The 11,666-nt window shown below is 43.9% G+C and overlaps 1 protein-coding gene across 1 annotated transcript; it reads left to right on the plus strand.

Moving 5' to 3' along the window:
* Positions 1 to 210: 210 nt before the first annotated feature.
* On the plus strand, positions 211 to 10,415 carry LOC136653283 (vomeronasal type-2 receptor 26-like). Its single transcript, XM_066630194.1, has 6 exons — positions 211 to 395; positions 2,272 to 2,563; positions 3,276 to 3,632; positions 5,579 to 5,806; positions 7,398 to 7,524; positions 9,517 to 10,415. Exons 1-6 carry the CDS (start codon positions 211 to 213, stop codon positions 10,413 to 10,415), a joined length of 2,088 nt encoding a protein of 695 aa, XP_066486291.1.
* Positions 10,416 to 11,666: the final 1,251 nt, after the last annotated feature.

Genomic DNA, 11,666 nt, shown 5'->3' on the forward strand with positions numbered 1-11,666 from the left:
ATTCATTGCTGGGGCATGAGATGCTGAACAGATGTGACTGCACCAGTCTGAAATACACCTGTTTGTGTGTATCACCAGTATCCACTGGAGGAAGGGTGTTATAACTTGGCAATATGGTGGATGAGAGATAGGAACTGGACATATGAATCAAGACTTGCCCTAAGATTGGCAAGGATGCTTCTCTTGCTTGTCATCTTTCTGTGGCCAAGGATGCCTCAAATTAATGGCTACACCCCCACTCTTATGTGTACTGTGAATGATCCTTTCCAGCTCCCATATGAGTATTACCAGGCAGGGGACCGGATCATTGGAATGATTGCGACTATATTTGGCTGCATATTTGAGGAATCCTCTTTTACTGACAATCCAAAATCAAAGACGGTAAATGAACTTCTGTAAGAGAATTTTTTTTTTCTTTTCTCCATCATATGTACTAAGTCAGGATAGAGGCACAGACTTGTGATACTACACCTGCTCAGTACAAGCAATGACATCTTTGGCAAACATTAATCAAGTAACCTTTTCCAATGATTGAATGGTTTGCCTTGCCTCTTTTTCTTATACTTCTGTTCTTCCCATTCAGATATCACATCAAATTATCCTGCTTAAATTGTAGGTTAATTTAATTTTTCACACACTTAAAAACCCCACGCATGGCAACTGGACATGAGTCTGTCGCAGATACGATAACACATGATGTTACTTTTGTTCCTTAAATTTGATGGGTCCATTTTAGATCACACAAAATTGTTTTCTATTCCTTTTCTTTCCATTTGAGTGTTATACACTTTGAGTGTTTGTTGAGTGTAACAAATTTGAGTGTTATACAGGTGTATCCTAATTATCCACAGATTTTTCACCCATGGTTTTATCTCAATGCGATGAGAAGGGCCCTTTAAATTAAAGGGGGGAAAAGGTTGTTTAACAATAGCCTCATTAATGTGGGATAGGGCAGCTAGCAGACAATCCATCAATCATTCTCTCTCCAGGTGCTTTGAACAGCTACACTCCGAGGCAAGTGATCCCTCCCTTCTCCCTGAGCTCTTGAAAGAATACTAAGTGGAAGTGATGATTACCTCCTCCAATCTTCCCTGCAATGTGGCTCCCAGTGAAGGGAGGGGTTGCTGCCTGGAGTGAAGCCTTTCAAAGCACCTGGAGAGAGAATGATTGATTGATTGATTGCTGCCTGATGTCTCTGTTGTGCATTACAAAGGTCATTAAGGCTTTTTTAAATAGCTGAGCAAAGGGATATTGTTTTTTAAATGGATTTGTTGGAACACAATTTTGGAGTTCTGGGTATGGAACCCTCATGGATACCAAGACTCAACCTGTATTTCCTTAATTTTTGCAGTGATCAATACTTTCCTGACTTGTAAGTGTAATATTCTTATTTTTTTAATCATTTTTTCTTTATTGTTATATATCACACTTCTTCATCCCCTGTTGCTCAAGACATCTGCTTAGTCATTTCATTGCCCACAGCTCCTTGATAGAACAAGTACCTGTTCTGAATCTGTGTCAAGGCAAATGTCACACAGTTAGAGGTGTGTTGTTTCCAGTGAATAAGACAGGATTACAGCCAAAGTCATACTGAACACATTGGGCTTACTTCTGAGTAAAATAAATAACAATTTTCAAACACCTCTAGACAAAGGAGTGACTTGATTTTCAGCCATTTTCCTATCTGAGGAGTGAATCAGAGCAGTGGGTAAGTCACAGACCTCATCTAAATGGGTGAAAAATAACTGTTGGAGGATACCTGTTTGGCAGTCTGGTCAGTGACATGTGGAGTGCTGCAGGATTCTCTCTTGTCCCTTATGCTCTTTAACATCTACATAAAACTACTGAGAGATGTCATCTGGAGAATTAGAATAGGACAGTGTTTCTCAAACTGTGGCTAGGAACCCACTAGGTGGGTCGCAAGCCAATTTCAGGTGGGTCTCCATTCATTTCAGTATTTTATTTTTTAATAATTAGACTTGAAGCTCACAAGGTATGTGATTGTATTTAGGGAAATGTTAAAGACCTGTACTTTGAACAAGCTACTATGTATATTCTTTTAACAATGATAGTCAAAGGAACTTACTCCTGGGTAAGTGTGGGTAGGATTGCTGCCTAGGATTGTGAAAAATTTTCCTGCTTGATGATGTCACTTCTAGTCATGACATCACTTCCAGTGGGTCCTGACAGATTCTCATTCTAAAAAGTGGGTCCTGGTGCGAAATGTGTGAGAACCACTGGAATTTATATATAATTTAACTTTCCCTTTAGTGCAAAGATAAAAAGCTATCAGCGTGTCCTGTCTCTGATATTTGCTGTGAAGGAGATCAACACAAATCCCAAGATCTTACCAAATATGAGCCTGGGGTTCCACATCTATGACAGTTACATAAATGCAAGGATGACCCAACAGAACACCCTCAAACTTGTTTCCAGTTGGAAAAGGATGGTCCCCAATTTCACATGTGACAAGCAAAACAAATTGATATCCATCATTGGGGGTCTTGACTCTGAAATCTCCCTTCACATGGCTACTATCTTAGACATCTACAAGATTCCACAGGTAGAATTATTGTGTGGCCTATGTGTCTTTGACAACTGACCAAATGCTGAGCTTTAGCAATTGCAATTCATGATGTATTTCATATCCCTGCACTTGTTCTTCTGATCAGTGTGGTTCAACTAATCGACCCGTACCCACTGCTGACTCAGGGCTCAATCCTATCCAATTTTCCAGTGCCAGTGCAGCCGTGCCAATGGGGCATGCACTGCATCCAGTGGAAGGGGCAGTCACAGAGGCCTCCTCAAGGTAAGGGAACATTTGTTTCCTTACCTCAGGGCTGCATTATGGCAGCACCAGCACTGGAAAGTTGGATAGGATTGGGCCCTCACCTGGCACCACTGGCCCATGTGACCTGTGGGCCTCCACCAGCAATTGCACTTGTGGACTCATGCTCTTGCCAGCAGCATCAGCAAACCTGACAACAACAGAAAATGCCCAATGAATTCAGACACTTCTGCCTGGATCCTGACACTTCTGTGCATTCTGTTGGTGGGGCTGTTTGGACAAGATTGGCGTTCTTTAGAGTAAGTTTTCAGAAAAAAAGAGGAGTTAATCTCAGTGACGGAAACTATACAGGTCTGTGGGAAATGTTATGAGGTCCAAAGTTCTTATTAAAGTCCGTCTGCCAGGACATAATTTGACACATTATTAATTGCAGACCTTTCTCTTGCATCATTTCTGTCTTCTGTCATGACTATTTTTTCCCCCTTAGATTGCTCATTGTGTATTAGCTCCAATGGTGAACATTAAAACCCATCTACCTTCCTTGTACCGAATGGTCCCCAATGAAAAATACCAGTACATAGGGATTGTCCATTTACTTCTGCATTTCCGATGGACGTGGATTGGAATCATAACAGCAGATGATGAGAATGGAGAAAAGTTTGTGCAAACCCTGATGCCAATGTTTTCACAGAATGGGATTTGTACAGCCTTCCATGAAAAGACACCTGCTATGTCTCAAGTTATGGATGCATTGACTTCAATGGAGCCGCTTCGGGCCCAAGTTGTTTCACTATTGAGCTCCAAAGTCAAAGTCTATGTTGTCAATTCAAGTCATCAGACCACAGTAGTATTGACATGGTTGATATATATGTATTCCATATTTGAAGGAGCTACACATTTTTCTGTTGGTAAAGTGTGGATCATGACAGCCCAGTGGGATTTCTCAGCAGAGGCAATGCTCAGGTCTTTAGACATACAATCCTTTGATGGTACCTTATCTTTTGCAATTCACTCCAATGAAGTTCTGGGTTTTCCAGAATTCCTCCGGACCCTAAACCCTACCTTGTCAAAGGGTGATGGTTTCCTCAGGGTCTTTTGGGAACAGGCATTCAACTGCTTCTTTCCTGATTCTAATGGGGACAAGGAAAATAAATGTAGATGTACTGGAGAAGAGAAGCTGGAGAGCCTCCCTGGAACTCTTTTCGAAATGAGCATGATGGGCCAAAGTTACAGCATTTACAATGCAGTCTATGCCATTGCACACGTTATGCATAAGATGCACATCTTAAAGCCATGTGTCAGTGCAAGGTCTGATAGAGGAAGATGGGATTATTCAGCTCCACAACCTTGGCAGGTAGTATTTACCATATGGAATTCTCCACATATGCCAAATCTTCCACTAGCTCCTACCCAGTTTTTCTATCTCTAGGATGAATAAATCCTGACTTTGGAGGGAGTGGCTTGATCTGTGATAGTAACGTATAGTAATTGCTTAGAGTGAGGCGGTCCTCTTTGACTGGCCTTGCTCTCAGCAGCATGTGGAGGTATGTTCTGAGGCCCAGGGAGACTGTGTGCAGACTCCCCAGGCCTCACAAGGCCTTCTAAGGCCTCCAGGCTTTTTCAGGCAAGACCATCATGTCTGGTTTTTGTGAGGCCCAGGGAGGCTGCCACTGGCTTCAGAACACCCTCTGGATCTGGCTGGAGCACAGCTTGAATTGCGTTTGGAGGGGTAAGTAAGGGGCAGCATGAATACATGGTTGGGAAGGGACGGGGGCATGGGTGGGTAGAACAGGGGGAGCAGGGGGAGGAACATGTAGAGACTAGGGCAGGGAAGGCTGTGTGTCAAGGCTGGGAAGCAGGAGGTATCAGTGGCAGAAGTGCTGCCAGTATCCCAGCCTTCTTCCCAGCCACAGTCTCTCAATCTATGTCCACTCCAGCTTGTGCCTGCAAAATTGCTGGTGCAGGTTCAAGTAGACCCATTTGGGCAGTGATGTTCACTTACCCAGCAGAGACGTCCAGGACTGCACCGCCCGCCACACACACAGGATGCGGTGCGCACTCTGGTCCATGGCTGCATCGGGGTGGGATTGGATAGGATAGAACCAGGGGACATCCACTAAAATTGAGTGTTGGGAGAGTTAGAACAGACAAGAGAAAATATTTCTTTACTCAGCATGTGGTTGGTCTGTGGAACTCCTTGCCATAGGATGTAGTGATGGCATCTGGCCTGGATGCCTTTAAAAGGGGATTGGACAAGTTTCTAGAGGAAAAATCCATTATGGGGTACAAGCCATGATGTGTATGCGCAACCTCCTGATTTTAGAAATGGGCTATGTCAGAATGCCAGATGCAAGGGAGGGCACCAGGATGAGGTCTCTTGTTATCTGATGTGCTCTCTGGGGCATTTGGTGGGCCGCTGTGAGATACAGGAAGCTGGACTAGATGGGCCTATGGCCTGGTCCAGTGGGGCTGTTCTTATGTTCTTATGACTGGGCTATTAGAGATGGAAACTAGGTAGGGAGTTTATTCTTCCCAGAAATGTCCTGCTGATTTATTCACTTTTGGACATAAATATATAATGAATGTGCTGATTTCACCATTTCTCTTTCTGTAACTGTCCATTTCATGACCTAGCTACATTTATGCTTACTTATATCTTTGAACTTCAGAGCAAGAAAATCATTGCAAAGTCTGGGGTTTGCCAATATTAGATGGAAGGATTGCAATACACCCGTCCTTTTGCCTCCCTTCATCGTTTTGTAAAGTCCCCCTTTGCCTCTTTCCCTCTAGCTTCACCCTTTCCTGAGGAACCTCTCATTTAACAACACTGCTGGAGACACAGTGTCATTTAATGAGGATGGCGAAATTGCCGCTGGATTCGACATTATCAACTGGGTGACTTTCCCCAACCAGTCCTTCCAAAAGGTGAAAGTAGGATGGATAAATCCGCCTACTTCCCAAGGCAGAGAGTTCCTGGTGAATGAGAAGGCTATAACTTGGCACAGCCTGTTTAATCAGGTACAATTTTTTTTTATAATTACATGGCCACAATTTTATTAATTATTTCACATAATCTAGCAGCGGGCCCCAATTCTCCTGATCAGAAGCGGAGTTAGAGGGGAACACAGCCCAATAAGTATGTGCCATGTAACTGGCCCCTCCCTCTCAGTGTTGGAGCCATTGACGGCAGCAACAGCAATGTTCGGTCACTGCCCTGAATGGCTCCAACAACAGTGAGGAGGGGCCATTTACTGTTACCCTGCACATGCCCAATCTTGTATGATCTTGGAAGCTAAGCAGGGTCAGGCCTGGTTAGTACTTGGATGGGAGACCGCCAGGGAATACTGGTGCTGTAGGCTTATACCATGCTCTTTGGAGACTGAAGGTTGCCAACCAACCATTTACACACGCATTGTGGAGCATGCCATACTTACCATGCCACCCCCCTCTAGCTCTGCTTCTGCTCTTAATACTCCTGAACCCCTTTTTAATGCAAGTTCCCTGCCTTGGAGGAGACAGGTATTCACTGCCAATCCAACCTGCCAAGAGTGCTCTTACTCTTCATCCAAGCAAGTGATTTTCAACCTCTTTCATCTCATGGCACATTAACAAGGCACGAACAGCTCCGTTCTAAGTGCTGCAGCACTGCTGGGTGCAGTGGCACCAAAGGGGCTACTGCTGCATCCAGCATCCCTACTGAGGCCACCTCAGGGGAAAGGAATGTTCATCCCCTTCCCCAGAGTAAGGGTGCAAGCCCCATAATGGACTTCCTCAAGTTTGCTCTGCCTGTTTTGCCGGTGCAGACTGGAGAGGCTGCATGGCTAGGAAGGAGGTTTCTGCTGGTCCCACCCCCTCGCAGGCCACTAATCAGGAAACAGTCTGGGGGAGGTGGGGGGGGAAATTTTCCATCATGGCAGTTAGGTTAAAAGCAAACAATTCCTACTCAGGCCCTGAAGGCCGCCAACTAATCTAAGACTAACCCTGGAGTTGGTAGAATGGATGCAATGTAGCCTCAGCTCCAAATGCTAAGAAACTCAGAAGAATCCACAAGAAGAAAACATCAAGGGAGCTCTGCCCATAGACAGCGCACCAATGGGATACAGCTCTTCCCTATCTTGCCTTGTGCTGAGCAAAGGGCCCCCGACCTCTAATTGTGCCAAGGCTACATTCATTCAAACCACCTTCTAATCCCTATTGTTTCAGAACAGAGTTTGATTTCAGTCTGATCTATCATGGCGCATCTCTCCCAACATCTCTAATTTCAGAGAAAAAGGGAGAAAGATTGTGCTTCAGACTTTGATTTCATTTGTGACCCACCATTCCTCAGTTACTTCCCTGGGCATAACTCTGATTGGAAGTTCATACTGAATCACTACTTTAAACAGTGGGTTTACTGGAAACCCAATGTGAAGTCCAATTTACTTTTCCCAAGAGCTTGATTTATCTCCCCAGTGATGAATTTCCAAAACTAACTACATTCTGACCCCTTCCCCATCAAGTTATAAACCTTGACTGATCCCCCATAAGAAGAGGCACTGCTGTGAATTTTAGAGGGTACTTTGCTGGGAAGGTAGAGAAACCTGAAATTCTCTCCTCTTTTCATGAATAGGTGGTGCCCCTTGCGGTGTGTAATGACAACTGCCATCCAGGTTACAGCAGAGAAAAAAAGGAGGGGGAGCCATTCTGTTGTTACAGTTGTGTTCTGTGTCCAGATGGGAAGATTTCTGATCAGAAGGGTGGGAAACACGTTGTGCAGTGTGATAGAAATTCTATATATTATTTTTCAGTGGTTTTGCTTTATTATCCTCAAGTCCTCAAAAAAGAGCAGCCAACTCCATGATCGATGACATAGATACCGTCCCAAACAAATGTATTGAACAAAGAAGCAATTTGAGTTATTTTGTATACAACATTTTAACAAGTACAACGCAGCAATAAAAGGCCAGTGGATTGCAACAACCTGCCTAAAGTCTTTGCTCACCTGTGGGCTTGACTGCCTAACAGTAATAAGGAGGAGAGACCAAAATGGGTCTCTCTACTGAAATGATACAGCAATATGAACCCCTGTATTGTACAGCCTATGGGCCCAATCCTATCCAACTTTCCAGCACTGATGCAGCCGTGCCAATGGGGCATGCGTTGTGCCCTGCAGTGAGGGGGCAATCATGGAGGCCTTCACCAGGTAAGGGAATGTTTGTTCCCTGTCCTCAAGGCTGCATTGCGATTGCACCGGCACTGGAAAGTTAGATAGGATTGGGTCCTATGTCTCTTATGGCCTAATCCTATCCTTGTGGAAAGCTGGTGGATCCTTAGGTTGTGGCAGACTCTCCATTGGCCTAACAGAGTCATGTTGCTGATGCAAAAGACAGAAGGCCACATACTGGCAGTCAGGGTCCATAAAGGAGATAAGGAGGGTAATTTGTACCCGGGCCCAGGGTCAAAAAAGGGGACCCAGGAGCCAAAGCTCCTGAAATTTTCTGACACAGAAATTTTCTGGGACCTTACATCTTCCAATCTCATCTGGACTTGCTTCCCACGTGGGATTCTGGGGCTGCCTGCCCTAAACCATAAGCATAGGACTGAGGATTGTGTACATGACACTTCTTACCACCAGTGTCAAATCTGGAAGAAACTGGCCTACTACAGTAACTCTTTGGCATGTAGATCCACTTACCATGAAGGAGTATATGAAGGAGCTCAGGGACACAGCTACGGGACTACTGCTGCTGCAGAACTACATTTAGGTTCACACAGGACAATTTCTATTCTAGTGTGAGCCTAAATACAGTACGATGATAATTTTCTGCAATGATTTTCTATATTTTAGAAAATATAGAGATACTTATCTCTTAATATAGAGATAGAAAATAGAGATTTTAGAGATACTTAAGAGTGTGTTTGGTTTTCCACATTACTGTATCTAGCTGCTAATGCTAGGTGGACAGGTAGACCTGAGCTCTGCACTGGGGAAACCTGGTAGACCTGGGCTCCAAAGACTTTTTTGGCTGTTGTCACCAACCTCTGGCCTTTTTTGTTCTCTCCCTGTCCCTGTTCTGCCAGTGTCCATCACCACTCTTCCCCTCTCTGATTTACCCCTCCCCCTTGGAAGGGGGGCCCCCAAAAAAATTTGTACACACTGATAAAATTCCTCTCAGAGGCCCTGCAGGCAGTGGTGCTGTGCAGACAAGCCATCGGGGTGGTCATGGTGGTGGATCAAGGTGGATCAGGGTGGTGATCAGGCCAGGAGCACATCAGGGGCAGTACGGGGCAGAATTTGGTCTCAGTGATGGGTGCCAATTCCTATAACCACATCCCGGCCTGGACACATCCCTATCAGACTAACAGATCTAGGCCAGCAAAAGAGTAAATCTTTCTTTACTCACTGCTTCTGGCCAGAAAGAATTTCATGAAGAAATCCATTCTGTTCTGCAAATAATTGTTCTAAGTTCGGATGACTGCTTGATTAAACTTGATTATTATAAATTAGTGATGAAGATGGTTGTCGAGGGTTAGGAAGAAAGCCACCAGCCCCGGCATATATTTCAATTGTTTTCACATCTATATACTGTATGTCTGTTATTCAAAGAGTTCAACTGATAAACGAGGAGTAGAATATCGTTTGAATGATGGTTAGCAACAAACATTGGAAATGGATACCATGATTTCATTAAACACAAGCTGTACCTAAGAAGACTGAGAGATTGAAATATTGTGTTTTTCTTTTGCAGATATGGACGACTGCTTCAACTGCCCAACAAATCAATTTCCAAACAGGAATCAAGATCAATGCCTTCCCAAGTTGCATAATTTCCTCTCTTTCTCAGAGACACTGGGAGTAATTCTGGTTTCCTTATCTGTATTTTTCTCTCTAATCACAGCTCTGGTACTTAGATTGTTTATCAGGAACAGAAATACTCCCATTGTGAAAGCCAACAATCGGAACCTCACCTACTCTCTCCTCATATCTTTAGTGCTTTGTTTCCTTTGCTCTTTGCTATTTATCAACCAACCTCAGCCAGTGACCTGCTCTTTACGGCAGACTGCTTTTGGCATCATCTTCTCAGTTGCAGTTTCTTGTGTATTGGCAAAAACCATCACTGTGGTTCTGGCTTTCATGGCCACCAAGCCAGGATCCAGGATGAGAAAATGGGTGGGGAAAAGACTGGCCAACTCTATTCTCCTTGGTTGCTCTTTGGTTCAAGTTATTATTTGTGCTGTATGGTTAAGTACTGCTCCTCCATTCCCCGATGTGGACACACACTCTCTGGCAGAAGAAATCATACTGGAATGCAATGAAGGCTCAGTCACCATGTTTTATTCTGTTCTGGGCTACCTGGGATTTCTGGCCATTGTCAGCTTCACTGTGGCTTTCCTAGCCAGGAAGTTGCCCAACAGTTTCAATGAAGCCAAGTTCATCACATTCAGTATGTTGGTCTTCTGCAGTGTCTGGCTGTCTTTTGTTCCATCTTACTTAAGTACCAAGGGGAAATCCATGGTAGCTGTGGAGATCTTCTCCATCTTGGCCTCTGGTGCTGGTTTACTGAGTTGTATCTTTTTTCCAAAATGCTATATAATTATACTGAGGTCTGAACTGAACAGCAAGGACCAGCTAATCAGAAGAATGTAGTAAGCCTAAGTATTTGGGAATTTTACTAATGTGTTTTTCAGTAGTGGTATTTATCAAGAAGAGTCTTTAAAAGCATATTTACATTCTCACCTGTGTCAAATGTGTGAATTTCAGTGAACACTCAATTGCCCTTAAGGCTGTGTTCTATCATGCTCAAACCCAGTCGCAACTACTGAAAGATTTACCAGACACAAATGATAGGGGTTGGATTAGGACATTTATGGGCAAAACTGACATGAAAAATAAACAGGAAAATCAAGAGAGGTGTTCATCAAACAAAGTCAATTAATTGAGGCTATAATTGCTTCCTGGCACCACCTAAGAACAAAGGCAGATCTTCAGACAGTTGCTGAGTCAATGAGACATTGCTGTACTGCTGTTTGAAACAATAAAGGCTACAGTCCTATCCACACTTACCTGGGAGTATGCCTCACTGATTCTAATGGGACTTACTTCTGAGTGGACATGCATAGGATTGGGCTCAAAGGCTACCCTACTAAATACTGATAGTAGTGCAGATTTGTCATGATTGCAATATTTGAATCATAACCTTTTTTTTGTACTGCAGATACTTGATTTCTGTTTTTTATTATTGGATTCAGCATTAAATTCTATTCCACTTGATATGTAAGCATTTGCATTTAGTGAAACATAACCTTTCCTATAAGCCTGCAAATTTGCAAAATGTGAAAGTTTCAAAAATTGTCCACAATTTTGGCCACCACTGTATTAAATACAAATTAGCAAGGCTTCAAGTGTTTGGAACATTTATTATGGTCCATATTCGTCAATGAACACTTAAAGAGCCAGCAAATTGCCATTTCCTTGCCTTCCCAAGCTGCATGAAATGGGGGGAAATGAGCAGTTAGTGGCTGGCTCATTCTCAATGTGGATTGCATGGAAAGGATACAATCAAAGCATGCCCTTCTTTTTTGGATTACCTAATCTCTTCTTTAAAATCCCCTTTTCTGTGAAGTTAGTCCTCTTCTGGACTGTACCTAAGGGCCCAATCCAATCCTGGGCCAGCACTGCCTGGGAAATGGCCATCCCAAAAGTGCCACAAGCTGGCTGCCAGAAGGTGCTGGGTGCAGAGACAAATGAGGATGGTTGCTGGGCCTCCATGCTGCTTAGAAGAATCTTAGGAGCTGCCAGCAATAAGTAACCCACTGAGCAGGGGTTCCAGGGAGGGTGGAGAAAAAGCGGCACAGGGGTGAATCTGGGCAGGCAGAAGGATGGGGTGGAAGCCCGGGA

This window comes from Tiliqua scincoides, chromosome 5 (genome assembly GCF_035046505.1).
Source record: "Tiliqua scincoides isolate rTilSci1 chromosome 5, rTilSci1.hap2, whole genome shotgun sequence".
Taxonomy (NCBI): domain Eukaryota; kingdom Metazoa; phylum Chordata; class Lepidosauria; order Squamata; family Scincidae; genus Tiliqua; species Tiliqua scincoides.